We start from the raw sequence: 17,815 nt of genomic DNA, 5'->3' as shown, positions 1-17,815 counted from the left end.
ACATCAAAATATCAGAGGTCCAGTTTATTTTGTACAAAGTTTTTATTTACATCCTTCAAGTGAATGGCCATTAATGCTGTTTGGAGGTAGTGATTAACACAGGCCATCTCAAGACCTTATCCTGGACATACAGTACAGTATAAACGCATGGAGATGCTATACAAATACTGCACTTGCAAACGATCCCTATGATCTAATTGTGTGGCAGTAAGTGAGCATCAGAGGAAATACATGGGCATATGTAAAACACATAACTTTAATTTGGCATTAATAGAATTTTTAGAAAAACAATGTTTATTTTGATAACATCAGAACTGTACCGTTGGCAGGGGATTCGGAGTGGCTGTTCCAGTCAAGGCACTCACCTGGATTGCTGACAGTGCTGGTGTGTGTCTGGGCTGTGCCATTAATGAATTGGGCCAGGACTCTCCAGGCTTTGGCATAAGCTTTTCCCACCGTCACTAGAGTTGAATGTGTTGGCTCGCTGGGGTTGGGTCTTGTTTGTGAGCTTACAGTGTGCCCAGTGTAATACCATCACTCCTCCAGACAAAGCCTGCTGTCCTGTGAGCAGTTTTCACAGCGGGCTTTTCGGAGGGGCATACATCTGTCCTTCTTCCTTCTCATGCTTGTGCAGAGAGTGCAGCAGTGCGCCAACCTCGACAACAATTGGCGATTCCATATTTCAAAGAAAGTATGAGCCCCACTGAATCTCAGCTCCATTGAGAACAGATAGAGCACCCGCAGCCTTCACGCTACAGAAGTGTCTGTAAACCCTTGTTTTAGGGATTGATTCTGATTCTGTGCCAGGAGAGGGATGGAATCCATACAATTGTCTGCACAAAGGTAGGAAAAAGATGACACTACCCTGTGTTAAGCACATCTATATTATTACCAAGCAGTGATTCCTATATTCTTTCAAAACCAAAGCAAACCTGTGCCTTTACAAAACACCACAGTCTTTCTGTGAGCTTATACTGAGCTTCGTAAAACTTGCAAATTGGAAAAACTGAAAAAAACAACAACTCTAAAACTAACTGGATAACACATCACTGCCTCGGCAATCTTTCTTCCTTCTGCATTTGATTAGACATCTCTCCAGCAGCTTCACCAGTTCTGACACAATGAAGACGGAGGAGGCCATTGCAGTCAGCAGCAACAAGTCTGCAAGAAACAGAACATTGAGAGGAGACGTCACATTTCTGTGACAGTGAGCCTCAAACTGGAGCCAGGGGATCCCCTGACATCCACAGATTGCCAGAAATCCAGCTCTTTGTCTCGCAACATTTGCCACAGTGCTCAGGTCCCGGTTTTTCTTTTAAAGAATTTCTCTTTTCAAATTCACCTAGTTTTAAACAATATATTTTCTGAATTTGATTTCCAATGTTATCTTCTGTATTTTGAGGGGCAAATCCTACTATGACATATTTACATTATGCCAATCTCATATCAATCGTTGTTGCAAGCTGGGTAGTTTTTGTGATTTTAAGTATATTTTTATTAGCTATAACAATCTTGACAATTGTATGACAGTCTCAGCTCAACTTAACCATTCAGACAGCAACCTAACTGCCGACCTGCAATGCAGTTAACGTCTACTTCCTTTACATACACTTGTCCTTCTTTACCTCTGTCTCCTTTATCATGCCACCTTTCAAATTCAGAATTTTAGTGCTTGTGAAGAATAGCGCTGTATATTTTGAGACAACTGTACCTTTAAGACCATAGATGTCCATATTCAATCCAACATCAAAATGTGCACTACTGTTTAAAGGGAGTGGTATAGCTTAGATATTTCTAGCAGACATTCTAGAAAGAGAACTATGATAAATGACATTAAGGTACTGTGTACAGTAAGCTCCTGCATTTAATGCTTGGCCTGGTGCAGCAGGCTCTGACTCACCTACTGCCAACAGGCTCTCTGTCTGGAAGACCCTCTGTAGCGGAGGAATGTAAATAACTGCTAGTTGTCCCAGGATGGAGCCTATCACTGCACACAGGAAAGGGCGATTTTGGAAAAGCCCCACCTCAAAAATCAGGTTGGACTGTAACAAAGAAAAAATAGTGTTAGAAGCATTAATTATGTGCTGAATTACAGAATTCAGTGAGGCCTGGGGCGAGTGTGAGTCTCTGAATTCAGTGAGGCGTGGGGCAAGTGTTTGTCTCTGAATTCAGTGAGGCCTGGGGCGAGTTTTTGTCTCCGAATTCAGTGAGGCCTGGGGCGAGTGTGTGTCTGAATTCAGTGAGGCCTGGGGCGAGTGTGAGTCTCTGAATTCAGTGAGGCCTGGGGCGAGTGTGAGTCTCTGAATTCAGTGAGGCCTGGGGCGAGTGTGTGTCTGAATTCAGTGAGGCCTGGGGCGAGTGTGAGTCTCTGAAATCAGTGAGGCCTGGGGCGAGTGTGTGTCTGAATTCAGTGAGGCCTGGGGCGAGTGTGAGTGTCTGAATTCAGTGAGGCCTGGGGCGAGTGTGTGTCTGAATTCAGTGAGGCCTGGGGCGAGTGTGTGTCTCTGATTTCAGTGAGGCCTGGGGCGAGTGTGTGTCTCTGATTTCAGTGAGGCCTGGGGCGAGTGTGTGTCTCTGATTTCAGAGAGGCCTGGGGCGATCTGCTTCTAAGTCACTCACCTCGGATCGACAAGTCAGAGCGTTGAACATGTCGAAGAAGACAAAACATGTGAATGTCATCGTTGTTGTGCGTGAGGTAACTTTGCCATCAGTCATCTACATAAACAAACGTATGTTTACCATCTCGCTCAGCTTGAAAGGAAAAATCAGCAGCCAGATGAAAACAGCTGTCATAGCTAAGAAAAACAGGAAGACCTATATTCCAGATTTTACATTCTATGTTGACATTTTCCTCAACAACTGTCAATAATGTACTTTTACAAGCATCATACTGTAAAGTCTGATTTAGGCTTAGATCTTTTTGCTAAGTTCAGGTCCAGGGCAGGGTATGTGTCACACTTTATAACCTTTATATTCTTTATAAGATGTGACTTTCTGGGCTCGTTGCAAATGTCTATTCTATTACCACCTAAACATAAAGAAGAAAAACATTTTGGATATATGTGGGGAATGGGGAAAGGAATATGGTAAATCACATTAAACAAATAATGAACATTATATTTCTGATCCCTCCCTTTTCCCCACACACCTGAAGAAATCTCCACATTTTTAATCTTTCTTTTTACTTCTTATTGTGTCGTTAACTTAAACCTTGACAGTTTATCTTGGCCCAGCTTGACTTGTTTAGTAGAACGTGCCTCTTTCCAGAAGATAAACAGCGTTCCAGCGATGATGAGGGATGCAGAGATCAGGATTTTCAGGATAAGGCTTCTGCTCAGGATGGAGTCTTCCATGCTCCTGGGACGATGCTTGATGGCATCTTTGTGAATAGGCTCCACCCCCAGACTTCAACATAGAAAAATCCATAAGTGATGCAATCAGAGAAAAGCCCAAATTGTTGCACAGACCCTGGAATACAGCACTGGCATACTGTCTAGAACTGGTAGATTCAGGAATTAATGTATGTTACTCTCACAGAGGGTTTCTTCATGTATTTTTACTATAAAGGAAAAAACAGAACAGATGATGGCAAATGTAATCTGCCAGATTCCCTAGTAATTTGTACACTGCAGTTTGTAATTATTTCAGGTCTCATCAAGATATATAGTAGCTTTTGTGTCATGGATATGTAGAAGTTGCATCTCGCATATATTTCCAGTGAGTTATGATATGAGTTATACAGTAAATTAATTTATTATGTATGCATTCCTGCCTGCTACATTTTGTATGACAGAAACGTGACAGGACATTATTTCTGTCAATGTTTGTTATACATACACTGAAGGAGAGAAACAATTCTATTTTGATATTCTACTGTAGTTTTAGCCATGTTTTAAGAAGGGTTAATCTGGATAATATTTAGTATTTTGGTGTACAAAAATTGTCTTTTAGCTTTCTAACATGCAGAGAGGACAAAGTGATGATAGTGCTATGAAACAACTGACAATAACTCAGCTTGATTTGATTGGGAAATGTGATGGTTTGGTTACAGTACCATGTACTGGTTTCTCTCGTGTAATTTATCTTGAGTTGTGAGCACATTAAGAGACCTTGATTTCTCTTCACCCAAACTAAACTATGTTAATACCATTCGGAGATGTTATAATATTGGAGCACGATGTCGGCTGTAGAAAAAGAACTAATGGCAGTGTTGTTTCCCAGTAGTAGAGTTGTGACGGCAGCTCAATATGACCACGGATCACAAAGCATCTAGTTCTGCACATAAACATTGGAAGACAGCTTTACCTTTGGGCAGGCGGACCATCCATGATGATGTTAATCCACAGGATCTGCATGGCATTGAGCGGATTTGGCAAATTAAACAACGTGGACAGTGTGATCAGACTAAGAGCTGCGATACTCCTAAGAGGGGAAAAAAACATTTTAATTTAGTTACTTTTAGCATTGTGTTTGTGCTGGTAACGCAGGACTTTACAGCAATCAGAAAACTAAAGTTCATTTAAAAATGAATGTAGAAATGCTGAAATCTGGTACTTAAAGTCTGGTATCTAGAAGAACACTTTAAAACATCAGTGACTGCTGACCTGTGTTTAATTTGTTTAAAGAATATATATATATACATGTTCTGTGTCAATATTTGAGTTGAGATGCACTGATTTAAAAAGAATCAGAAAAGAAAGCACAAGGCACTCTCTATAAATTTAAAAAGTTATATTTCTGTATTTTCCTTAAAAATTGTTAGGGGAAACTCAATGCCTTCCTTTATTTTGCTTAAAATCGTAGATTGTTTTGTTACAATTTACTGAAGTGCTTTACAGTTGAATTCATTTAAATATACTTTTATTAATGAGCATCATTTCAGTCTCATGCTCTTTGTAAATGATTCGTAAAAGCCGGAGAGCCTCTGTGGTACACGTGGTGACCTGGCCCAGACTCACAGGAACACACCCTGCGTTCTGAGCGTGCACCTTGCTGGTGGATTGACTCAGGAGACCCTATGTTTAATATTTTTAAAAAAATATTTCGGATTTATCATTTGCAATATTCTGGATGCTAACAGTCTTGGAGCAAAAACATAAAAACAAAGATTCATTTGCTATTTCAAAGGACAGAGTGGCAGGTGAATGGCGGATTGGAAGAATTTTCAGGTTCTGTGCAAGAGATACTGGTGTGAAAGAAACATCAGTATCAGAGCAGTAGTAGAACACACTCCCAGGGAGTGTGAGACAGGCAAATCATTGAAAACACAAATTACATAAAGACACGTAAAGACAGCTATTTTGTTTCCTTGGTATTCTAAGGTAAACCTAAAAAAGAGTAATTTTTTCATGTGCTCTTAATTTTACTGTGAAATGAAAAGGAATAATTCTATTTCATTATATAGTTCATCTATATCTTAGGTTGAAAGAGCTGACTACTTCTGTGATTTTGGATCAGGGTGCGAGACCCTCTTTTGAGAACCAAAGGGATGCAGCTAAAGTAGATGTTAAGAACCACTGGTTTGGAGGGAGTAAGATACCCAGTTTTAGAAACCAGAGAAGTTTTCGGACGTACAGAATGTAATAAAAATTAAAGGGTAGAAATCATAGTCCCTTGATCCAGGATATTTATCACCAACAATGCAGCCTTGCAGGAACTCTGACCAAGAAACTGGATGTTAAAAAAAAACATCAGACATGATGCTTTTGAGATGTCCCAAGACCAGTTATGAGTTTTTAAAGTAATTTGTCAGTGATGGTAGACTTGGTGATGCTACTTTGTGACGTATGCATGGTAAAATAACATTCTTCAAAAGTTAAATATCTGTACATTTCACGTGTAAGAGGACAATAAGGAAGCAGAGCACTTGATGTGTAATTCTGTTTAAGGTTACAGGCACAGTCCAAGGATACCGAGTCCCAAAATAGGGCAAGATTTTTTATCATGTTTTCAATGACAGGCCATCCTAATATAAAGGACATGTATAATGTATAGGATATATATAGTACGTACGTGCTGAGCTGAAACCTGACAAAATTTTTAATGTTGTAAAATATTCCTTTTCCTTCTTCAATGGCACATCTGGAAAATAATGGAACAAGTAGGTTACAGAAGTATCACTGCTATATTAAAAAATGAACTAAAAATAAATTAGCCTTACCTTTTGACAGAAGACCTACAGTAAGATTCATTTAGAGAAAGAAAAACTCAGCAGGAAACTGCTGGTTTCATTCTTCCCTATTGTCTTGTTTCGAAATGGATTGGATTTCCAGTTCTAAAGGGAACATCTGAGATCGATTCCAGCCTGGAGCTTTTGCAGTTTGCATGTGTTTCTGTGGCTGCAGGTTTTTTTTTTTTGTGTGATCCAGTTTCTCTCACAGTCCCAAGACAGGCTGAGTAGGTGAAGTGGCTGTTCCTTTTTTCAATGTCATTTGCAATGTTAATTGTGTAAAACAATGTTCAGGAAAACAACACTTAAGAACGGAACTGGGAAAACTGGCTGTGAAGCATGCTGGCTCTGCTTGGATTTAATTGCACTGTGCTTCATAAAAGCAGTGACTCACAAACAAATTGATATACTGCACCCAATATACCCTTGCACCCTAGATTTCAGGTCATCAGTACCGAAACCACAGCTGTGAACAACAGTGAAAATATTGGGACAGAAAAGTGAAATTTGTCATTTTTGCTGTGAACTAATGAAATTTGTATTTCAGATCAAAAGATTAATGTGATGTAAAGCATAACATGTCTGCTTTTATTTCTGGGAATTAATTTATATACCATTTGTATTATGTTTAGCCATGTTAGAACAATGTAATTGGTTGTTTTAACCCCCCCCCAGGTGAGCACAAATATTGGGACAGATGGCTGACAGGAGTTTCTGATTGCTCAGATGTTCCATGTTGCATAATTGTGAATACATAAAAGAGCTGTGAATGGAGTTTTGGGTCTGCCTCTTGAGTTAGAAGGCACAAAACCAAGTCTAGAGAGTTGTCGTTATTGGAAGGGCAAGCAATTGATGAGAGCAAAGAAAACTCCAGTTAGAACCACTGCAGAGAGACTGGACATCGAGAAATCAACAATATAGAATGTCTTGAAAAAGAAAAAACTACTGCAGGAGTAAGCATTCAACAAAGATTAGGTTGTCCAAGGAAGATGTCTGAAAAATCATTAGAGCTGTGAAGAAAAACCCTAAAATAATGCCAAAGAGAGTGCAGACAATCTCCATATTGCAAAGGTGATGAAAATATCTCAATTCTCTGTGTGCAAGAGGCAACTCTCTTACAGCACTACAACAGAATGCTGAGCTGCAAGATTTCTGGGACAAAGTTTTACAGATGAGGATGAGATTGGATGAAGATAAACCTTCATCAAAGTGACAGAAAGGGAAAAGTGTGGAGAAAGGGAGGAACTGCAAATGATCCTTTTAAGCGCCTTGGGGCAACCTTGTTGTGAAAGGTGCTATATAAAAATAAATTGAATTGAATTGAATCCTAAGCACATCACCTCATCTTTTGAACTGGCGAAGTCAATCTCCTGATTTAAATCCTGTTGAGCAAATTTTACTCGGTTAAGGGAAAACGTAATTTAGAAAATCTCACAAACAAGCAATAGCTGAACGGCAGTTAAGGCTTCTCAGAGTATCTTGAAGGAACATGTCCAGATTGTTGTGATGTCGATGGGTCGCAGATCTGAAGCAGTCATTGCATGTATAGGGGTATGTAACCAAATACTAACTTAACTTCAAGTTAATTTTTCCCAATACTTATGTTTACCTTAACTGGGGAATTTGAACACAGCAAAGGACATTGTTTTAATATGGCTTAACAATGCATATAAAATAACTACCAGAAGCAAGAGATGGAATTCTATGGCTCTGTGACTCAGGATCTGCGCCTGTGGCTGGAAGGTTGCCGGTTCATATCCCGCGGCTGGCAGAGGAATCCTACTGCACTGGGGCCCATGAGCCAGGCCCTTAACCCCAACTGCTCCAGGGGTGCTGTACAATGACTGACCCTGCGCTCTGACCCCAAGCTTCTCCCCCTGTCTGTGAGTCTCATGAAGAGCAAGTTGGGGTATGCGAAAAGACAAATACCTATTACAAGAAATTGTATATGGCCAATAAAGTGATCTTATCTCTTATTTTATATTTAAGTTTTGATCTCAAATACAAATTTCATTAGTACAAAAAAACCCTGCAAATTTCACTTCACTGTCCCGATATTTACACTTGTTTTAGCAGATTTTTAAAACACTCATATACAGTATTTAAATATTAAACATACTGTAACAGTTCCTCATGCTGTGCCATATTAAAATGATAACCTACAGCACTAAATTGTTAAATAACATTTTCTTGGAACCTTTTTGATCCTGTTGTGTAATTATTGCCCTTCAGCAGGAGGATTTGCTTCAAGTCAGATACTGCTCTATTTGTGTCTGCTTTGGGCATTTTGATTTGGATATGCATGATCTTTGTGCCCAGGCTTCACTAATCTCATTAACTGCTGCAGTCAACAAGCCCAGAGGTATCTCATTTTAATACAGTGGGGCTCTGCGACATCAAATGGTAATCTTAAATGTTTCCTGGAGTGCTGGGAAACATACATACCGGTTGTATCCATCTCTATCAACAAAGTGCTTTTTTGTTAATTCAGGATCTCCAGCTCTTTGTTTTGCTGTAAGTCCACCAGTTGTGTTTTTTCACATCTCAGCAGCTGCTCGCAGGGGGGAAAGAGGAGGTGCAGGTGGGGCTCCCCCAAATCGCCCACCTCCAAGCCCCTGCAGTCCCACCGGTCGGCTGGAGACACAGCCCAGGCTCGAACCCGTGCTGCCGGTATCCTAGAGCTCAACCTCCACTTGGCAAAGTTCAACACAAGGGCACTCACATGATTGTGGAGAAGCTGTCGTCCATCAGGATCATGTCGGCTGCCTCCTTACTGACGTCCGTCCCTGTGCGCCCCATTGCCACCCCGATGTCAGCTGACTTGAGGGCAATGGCATCATTCACGCCATCACCCGTCATTCCCACGATAGCTCTGTGACTCTGCAATGCCTGAGATTGAGGGATGAGCGTTGGAACAGAGAGATTAGATGAGATCAGAGGAAGGATTAGGGCATCCTGCAGGTCTCCCCTGAAAACACGCAAGGAAACATTTTTCCACAACACAAATGATGATGAACTTTGATTATTACTAGGTTTATAGAAAAAGGACAGAAAATAAGCATCACCATAGTAAATGGACATTGTTGAGATGGACGAAGCCATTGAACTGCAAGTAATTTAATGACTTAGATTAGACTGAAATACTTTCTATTTGAAAGCCTGCGTATATGCATGAAATCCTTATTTATGGATTTAACAGGAACTTGGAGATTATGTATAATGGGTTAGCTGGCACTGAAAAAGAAGCCAGCTCTAAGCAGTGTAGTAGAAGACATGGACGTGTTTAGGTATTGTTGCTGCACCTCTCTCACATTACAGTTGCTGTGCAAAGATAAGACCCAGTTTTATATTCTTGGAAAGAAAAGCAAATACAATACCTTGACTATTTTTAATTTGTGCTTTGGGCTTGTCCTGTAGAACACAGAAACCTGAAATATAATAATTTAAGAGTAAGAGTCCATGCTTTTAATGTTTTTACAAAATTTTTTCACAGAACTTTTTATAACCCATGAAAATCTAACATTTCTTTCATTCCTTTTAAATAGTAGCAACATGTATTAGAAAGTGTTGTAAATCCGTTTTGACAGCCTGCTACAGTAGTGAAATGAGATTTCCTGAAAAGTACATTTGTTATGGTATCTGCGATGGCAAAGCTTCAGTACACTCAAATGATTATTTTAAAGCCGCTGACTCGGCTAATTTGACCGCATGATGTGGTAATGAGGTATGTGTGACCAGAGCAGCACACAGTCAGTGAATGAATCTTGCCGTCTTACCTTGTTAACCTTAGACGCGAGCTCAGAGTCGGTCAGCCTGTCCAGCTCCGTGCCTGCCAGCGCTCCCAAGCGACTGTCGATGCCTATGCTTTCCCCTGTGGATAGGAAGAAGTCACCCAATTACTTGAAATCTATTTTGGTGCGATCTCAGTCTTTATAAGTGAGACATTGTGGGATCTTTCTCTCTGGAATTCCATATTGTGATATACTTCTGTGCATACGTTAATTTGGGAACAAGAAATAACATTTCAAAAATTTTGACCTATTGATCATTTAAATACTGCTTGGGTTAAAATTTTGGAATGGAATAAGAAGAATAAGATTCCTAGAGGAATAGGTGTCTTCTAGTTTTTTGTCTGTCTAAGATCTTTGTTTTATAGTAAATTAAACCCTTAAGTAAAAAAAAATCCCGTATCTTTAAAAAATTATTAGATGAATTATTTAATTGACCACCCAGGTTAGAGCAAACGCCTGAAGACTTCCTCTACCCTTGAAGAAACTCCGTCCAGGAAATAAGGCCGTTTCGTTTAAAGCTAGTCCTCAGCCAGACAGAAACATCCTAGTTTTTTTTAGCATTTTCGAAGGAAAGTTGGTTAAAGACGTTATTTTGCAAAATTGTCTAGTGTAGCAGGCTTGAGTGATCCCAACAGATATTGAGCAGATTCTCCTGACTGATTCCGTATCGGACATGAACTTACAGTACCTATAGATAGAGCAGTTTCCAGAGCATCTCCGGTGATCATCTTCACTTCCACCCCTGACCTTCGCAAGGTGAGGACGGCCTCTCTGACGCCCTCTCTTGGGGGGTCAGTCATCGCGATCAAACCCAGGAAGGTCAGCTGGCCGAGCTCTAGTCCAGAAGCCAGAGACAGCACTGTGGACAGCACAGGACAAAAACGCACTCTGTGAATCTGGTAAAGCCACTCCAACACAGATTCCCTGTAACTTTCCAGCTGGAGAAAAGGCATTGAGTTTAGTATCAGTATTATAAGTGACACATTACAAGAAACACTGTAGTATAAAATCCAGCAGCCATATCACCCTGCAACACACACCTGGTAGCCCACTAAAGCTCAGCAGGTGTGAACCTGGTCAGTACCTGGATGGGAGACTCCTGGGAAAAACTAAGGTTGCTGCTGGAAGAGGTGTTAGTGGGGCCAGCAGGGGGCGCTCACCCTGCGGTCTGTGTGGGTCCTAATGCCCCAGTATAGTGATGGGGACACTATACTGTAAAAAGGTGCTGTCTTTTGGATGACATGTAAAACCGAGGTCCTGACTTTCTGTGGTCATTAAAAGGGTGTTTCTCGAAAAGAGTAGGGGTGTAACCCTGGTGTCCTGGCCAATTTTCCCACTGGCCTTTATCAATCATGGCCTCTTAATAATCCCCATCCCTGAACTGGCTTCATCGCTCTGTTCTCCTCCCCACTGAGAGCTGGTGTGTGGTGAGTGTACTGGTGCACAATGGCTGCCGTTGCATCATCCAGGTGGGGCAGAACACTGGTGGGGGTGGAGGGGATCCCCATTACCTGTAAAGAGCTTTCAGTGGAGTGTCCAGAAAAGCTCTATATAAACATGATGGATGTTGATTGCGTCTGTTTTATAAACCAGCCTTGGGGGGATGTGTTGCCTGTTTTTAGTGTTGGGGATTCCCCTGGACTGCGTTTGGGAGCCCTGAGGAGGGTTCTGACGCCTTTCATTTTCTCCACTTGTGGTAAGGTCTTCTCACCACAGAGTAAATTCTTGCTGCTTTGCAATGCCTCCGGGAAATAACAATATTTGATTTTGTGAAGGAATTCAGGTTGCGAGATACTCTACCATTGGGCTAAAATGACAACCGGGAAAACCAGTTTTGCTTTTTCAACTATTGTTAAACTCACTGTAAATCAGAGGAATCCAGGCCACGCTCTACTGAGAATTGACACAGGCTGTTTGTCACATTCCTTCCTGTCTTAAAAATAACTCCATTATCTGGACAAGAACAAGGGTTGGCCCCCAGGATGTTGACTGATAAATGAGCCGTTTAAGCCCAAGGAACCTTACTTTTAATTTAAATTGACTGAAATCTGCTGGGGAAGGCACTCCTGTCAAGGAGAGTGGATGTATCTGAAGTTTGACTGAATGGCTGAATGTTGTTTTTCATTCAGCTGGAGCCACCGCCATTTCTTTATGGCCTTTTTAATAATGAAGAGCCTGCAGCCTTTTGAAGTGAGGGACTTTCTTTACCTCTCAGCCCCAGAGCCCCAAGACGCTTCTCCTCCTGCATGTAAACAGCTCTCATTGGGGGGGTGAGTGGCAGGGAGACCCCACCTTGGCTGTAGCTGCTGCAGTGCTCTATCACCCCCTCTAACGCCCCTTTCATAAAATACAGCTCCTCTGACTCCTGTAGGAAGGAGAAAAGATGTAGTTAACTCGAACCTTGCACACTGGCAAACCTACTCTTGTATTTGAATGCTGTATACAGTATGTGTCTCTGGTACAGTGTCTTAACTGCAGCACTTCCTAGTGCATTTTCTACACTCTGTGACTTCAAAAGTTACCTTGAATACAGGTGTCAGCTGACTGAATAAAAAGTGATAACACAGTACTAATGCATATGAATTGTAGTGGAAGGCATGTGCCTATTTTCTAAAACTGAGTGTGTGGCCTCCTACAAATCAAAATTACAGAAGTGTCATTACAAACGCCATTTATTTATTTTCCAGCAGTAACAAAATCAGTACGAATGATGAATGTCACATTAAGCAAATAACTGAACAGCCCCCAGTGTCAGTATAAGACCTTAAGTATAACACAGAGTCTAAAGTAGACAAGTCATCAAGAAGCTTAATGTTAAGGATATAGAAAATAGAAAATAGAAAATAGAAATAACATTGTTCAAGTGCAGGTTGTTGTGTTCAAAGCACAATTTAGATCTAAAGTACTGTAGATCTTTCCTGTTTGGAAAGAATGTATTAAATGTTGCTCATCCTGCTGTTTTTCATATCTAATTTAGAGGTGGGGGTAGTATATTTGTAATGCAAAGCAAAAGAGCGGGGAAATTATTTGCAAGTGGTAGTTTTAGAGATTTGCTTGAACACAAAGTCAGAAAAAGCCAGTGCTCTGTGAACTGGGACAAAAGAGTGCTGGCCGTTCTGTGCCACAACACTGGAGAGGCAGCTCACCTGATTTTTGCTGGCACACCTTACGGCCATCCACCTCTGTTCAGAGCTAAAGGGCAACTCTTTTTTCCTGATATAGTCTTCTTTCACAGACTCTATTCCCATCTGTAAGACACCGGTTCACCAGATTACTATTCAAACAAAAGATCTGACTTTCAGCCACACTCAAACCGGACTCGGATATCTTCCTAGAATTTCACAGCTTTATTTTTATTCCAAATAGGTACATAATACATTTCAATAAAGAAATAACAGTCCTGTAAGCCACGTGGGCATGTTTGTGTCTGTTCATTTGCATCTGGTTTTAGTGAGAAAAAGGCAACTCACTTTCATAGCCAGAGCAAGGAGGGCTCCTTCTGTGGGCTGCCCTATGAGAGCGCCCTCTTTCATCACAGCATTATTGCATATGCAGGCTGCCTGTAAACAAATTGTTTAAAAGACGTATTAAATTAAGCAAAAATTCTTTCTAAGTTTATCTCATACGTTTAACAGCCTGGGGGAAGAAGCTGTTCCGAAACCAGGTGGTCTTGGTCTGTATACTGTACTTCGGTACCGTTTCCCGGAAGGTAGCAGACAACTTGCTCTCTCTACTACCACCCGGGAAACGATACCGAAGTATACAGTACAGACGAAGACCACCAGGTTTCGTAACAGCTTCTTCCCCCAGGCAGTAAGACTGCTAACAGCCAACCACAGCAGACGCCTGCAGTTACCTCCTTGAACTGACAGGGTGCACCGGCGCCCTCCTATCACTTGCACTCTCAGGACACATACGAAGAGTGCCAAATACCTCCTATCTTTGTGTTACTTTCGCACAATCTGTACATTGTATTGTAAATTGCAATTGTGTCATTTGTTGTATCCTATTTTTTTTCTTTTCGTTAATCTAATCCCTATAAATCCCTGTCCTTCTACTCTTCTATCGCTCTTAACGAGCATCTTAACGCATCTCATTGCCGACAACACCGTCGAACGCTGCACTGTTCATGCATTGATAAATAAAATAAACCCTGAACCCCGAAAATACGTATTCAATTAAGCAAGAATTCTTTCTAGATCGGCGATTCCACTGATTTACATGCAGCTCACCTGCTCACCTGCAGTATCGAGAAGTGGATTTTCGTTTTCTTGAATACACACAATAAAGCCCCACTACGCGATTTACAGGATTTAGTTCCGTCACTTCGTCGCCCATGCACTGCAAAACTGCGAGCTCACCTGCACCAGTTTTCCTACAGAGCCTTTGTTAAAACCACTCACAAGCTCCCCGCTTGGCATGAGACAAACCTTCCCGTCTCTGTTATATCCTATTCCTGTTACCTGAGGAAAGACGCATATTACAGGAACAGGTTTTCCATATCTGAAGTGTGGCCCTAAACAAGCTTGAAGGAAAAGTTATTTTAAAGATATTCTTTAGATATATAAACCCATGGAACAACACTGGAGCAATCATGAACATGTTCATAATGTACAGTAGCTTGGCCTTGGGTGTCATGTAGGGCCAAATGTATATGATAATGTAGAAACCTTGTATTTCTATCATCCATGCTGAAGTGATGACTATTTGGCAATTTCATTAACCTGAAGGTGTGCCAAGTGAAACTAGGCAGAGATTTGTGATTTTCGATTTCATCAATTTCATAAATGCAAAGAGTAGAACAATGACATATCATTAATGAATCACAGCCTTCTTTGTGTTCTGGTTTCCTTTTCTTCCATCTGAATTTATATTTCCATCTGATGCTTTGCAAACGTACTTTGACCCTGCCTTCAGTGAATGCCTTTTGTATTTAAAATGTCAAATGTAAAGAGTCTTTTTATAAACTTTTACAGTACACTTTACTACATTCCATCAAATGTAGAGCTACTCTGTCTTTTTAAAACAATGGTATAAATTTGTGTTTGTGTTTGATTTTGGGGAGGAGTGTTACTAAGCAAACAATATTGACTGCAGAGGCTGTCCTGTGCTCTTCTGTTTGTAAAAGGTAGGACAGTTACAGGGTGACTAAAATTGTACAGAACCTTATAACATACTGGTTAGGGGGCTTGTGATTCGGATGTATGGATTTAGTATCAGAAAACTGATAGGTTGTCCCTTGGAGGTCTTCATCTTAGAGGGCTTATAAATAAAACATTAGATTGATTTTTCTAACAGATGTATATGAGGAAGATCATAACCTAATCTCGACTATTTCTGCTCTCTTATGTATATTATCTTGCCTGCTCAGCTTCCATATGTCTATTTCTCTTACACCCTTGCTGTTATTTCATCTACACCTTCAAAGCAGCTCCCTGGCTCATTCCTTGCAATAGTGAGAATGGTCATTACGGTCAGGCTGTCTCAGCTAGAAGAGTTGCACTAAATAAACCTCTAACACATTTCACCTCTATATCACAGCTCACTAGGGACAACAACATCCAAGAATTGAATGCTTTGTGAACGTTTGGAATATTTGGTGAGATAAGTTTGGCTTAACCTGCTTGGTTAATGGGCAGCCTCCTAGCCATAGGACGAGGAGGCTCCAACCCCATTCAGAGAGAAGTGAACCTACGTTCAAGATGGAGATCGATTGCTTGAGACAAATGTGAAACGAAGTGTTTGTGTTTTGATACATACAGTTAAGTTCTATAATTATGGTGATTATTTACAGCTGTGTGTGGTTGACTGGTTGTTATCCCTTCCAAACTTCAATTTATAACTTCCAATTATTAGGAACAGTTATAGAACTACTTAATAGTTGTTATGAGGATATAGGACAAATTGCATTCGTTATGTGAGGTCCTGCTATCACAGATGGTTGGTTGAAAAAAAGTCTAGGTTGTTAACAGCAAATTTATTCCAAGCCACTGTATAGTTTCTGCATCCCGTTTTATTCAAACTTACCTCTGCATGCATTCCATCGGAAGTGAAAAGCCGGGTAACAGTCATTTCATTGGCTGTTAGGGTGCCAGTTTTATCAGAGCAGATAACATTGCAGCAGCCTAGGAAAGTTTGATAAAAGATGAGGCAGATATTTAGTGTTTGGTAGCTTCTAACTTTTCTGATGGTCTTTGTATTCTCACATACAGTAGATGAGTCATGTTTTTAAAGATAGAATACCAAGTGTAACTGTCATAACTATGGTTACACTGAGTTCCCAATAGTAATCATACCATACAATACAGTGTTTAAATAAACTCATTTTTACACTACACTCACTATATACACCTGCTACCTAGGTAAAGCTAACTATACAGCACTCAGACCTAACAATTAAGGACAGAAGATCTAAGATGAAGTCTTGGTGGATTAAATCGCTTTTGCCCTGTATTGTTTTCGGCCCAAAGCTGGTGTTTCTACATGACTGTTTTGATTAGTCCACAGACACAGTGATAGGTGTGTTTCATCTGAAAAAGCTCTTCTCCTTCTTGGAAATGGACAGTGTCTTCTGTGGCTTGGGAGGCTACCCTGAGACGGATCAGTTTTCAGACTGGCTGTATGGCATTAAGGATTTGTTCTTGGTCATTTGATTATCATACAGTGACATAATGGACATCTGGCGTAGAAGACCTCCCAGGCACGACCTACTGAGAAGAAACCCCAGGACAGACCCAGGACACGCTGGGATAGTATCTATCAGCTGTCCTGGGAACACCTGGGAATCGTCCAAGAGGAGCTGGAGACAGTTGCTAGGGAGGTGGAAGTCTGATCTACTCTTCTCAGCCTGTTACCATCACAACCCTCACCAGGGAAAAGAGGTTTGAAAACGAGGATGATGACAGTGAGTTTGTTTTTTTGTGTTTGACTTCCCCTTTAAGGGGAACTTTAAACCCCTGTTATAGGATGCTGATTATTTCACTACAAGGCTTTTAAAATCAAGTTTAAAGTGTAAGATGTGCAGGTTTTTCTCCAATGTTTGAATGTTTCCTTCAAAACCCGCATGTAAGCAAGGAATAACCAAAGTGTATTGCCAGTGTCTGATCCCATCATATAGCTGGATCTTCTGATTGACCCAGTAGTCTCATTTATGGAAGACGCAGGGATTAAAAACTCTGACCTGAGCTATTGTTGGTCATTTACAAGCTTAAAGAAAAGACAAAGCTGATATGACACTCCCTTTATGATAGCTGTTTTATAAAAAAAGTGTTGATACTTTCAACAACACAGGCTGCCTAATTTCTTAAATGACCATGTAATGGATGTAATGCATTGTTGGAACAGTGAAGTTGGATTATCTATCCATTAATTCATTACAGATGATGACAATGTGGAATAAGTGACATAGGGTATTGTCAGTAAGCCCACAGGGAGTAACATGTCTGTGAGCTGCAATGACATCTTGAAGAGGACATGGTGTACATTACACAAGATTAAAAAACGCCTGCTGTCCAATCCCATCCCAGACGTCTTGAAAGCTGACCTTCAGCTCAGTTTAGGATGAAGGAGACAGGGAAGGGGAGTGAACTGCACTTTTCACCAGTTTCCAGTAGGACTGAGATTTTTTAGATGGTTCTGTCTAGGGAGGTTGATGGAAATCTGTCTTTTACTATTAAGATGGACATGTGTAGCCTGTTCCTCAGAGAATCTGCTTGGGTGTTGTATATGTACAGTATACGAAGAAGTGCTCATTCCTAATCCTGGAGTGGTAAACTAGACTAATTAAGTCAATAATTAAGTCATTCAAAGAAGAGGTTGAATGAAATCCAAACACTAATATGTATATTTAGGAAAA

At 40.7% G+C, this 17,815-nt stretch overlaps 1 protein-coding gene across 1 annotated transcript in view; it reads right to left on the bottom strand.

Annotated features, from left to right (window-relative positions):
• Nucleotides 1–23: 23 nt before the first annotated feature.
• The window catches only part of LOC148817037 (calcium-transporting ATPase type 2C member 2-like), a 34,558-nt gene continuing 16,766 nt past the window's right edge, over nucleotides 24–17,815 (bottom strand). The window contains exons 13-27 of the mRNA XM_088938806.1: nucleotides 15,988–16,085; nucleotides 14,322–14,423; nucleotides 13,431–13,520; nucleotides 13,107–13,208; nucleotides 12,169–12,325; nucleotides 10,649–10,819; nucleotides 9,946–10,040; nucleotides 9,547–9,597; nucleotides 8,892–9,058; nucleotides 6,013–6,081; nucleotides 4,306–4,422; nucleotides 3,258–3,405; nucleotides 2,620–2,715; nucleotides 1,901–2,042; nucleotides 24–1,161 (exon numbers count right to left, since the gene is read on the bottom strand). Of these exons, the coding sequence (XP_088794932.1) occupies nucleotides 1,031–1,161; nucleotides 1,901–2,042; nucleotides 2,620–2,715; nucleotides 3,258–3,405; nucleotides 4,306–4,422; nucleotides 6,013–6,081; nucleotides 8,892–9,058; nucleotides 9,547–9,597; nucleotides 9,946–10,040; nucleotides 10,649–10,819; nucleotides 12,169–12,325; nucleotides 13,107–13,208; nucleotides 13,431–13,520; nucleotides 14,322–14,423; nucleotides 15,988–16,085 (1,736 nt within the window). The 3' untranslated portion in view covers nucleotides 24–1,030. The remainder of the gene's footprint in view (nucleotides 1,162–1,900; nucleotides 2,043–2,619; nucleotides 2,716–3,257; nucleotides 3,406–4,305; nucleotides 4,423–6,012; nucleotides 6,082–8,891; nucleotides 9,059–9,546; nucleotides 9,598–9,945; nucleotides 10,041–10,648; nucleotides 10,820–12,168; nucleotides 12,326–13,106; nucleotides 13,209–13,430; nucleotides 13,521–14,321; nucleotides 14,424–15,987; nucleotides 16,086–17,815) is intronic.

This window comes from Atractosteus spatula, chromosome 21 (assembly GCF_055471065.1).
Source record: "Atractosteus spatula isolate fAtrSpa1 chromosome 21, fAtrSpa1.hap1, whole genome shotgun sequence".
Classification (NCBI taxonomy): domain Eukaryota; kingdom Metazoa; phylum Chordata; class Actinopteri; order Semionotiformes; family Lepisosteidae; genus Atractosteus; species Atractosteus spatula.
This window is presented reverse-complemented; position numbering and strand designations above follow the sequence as displayed.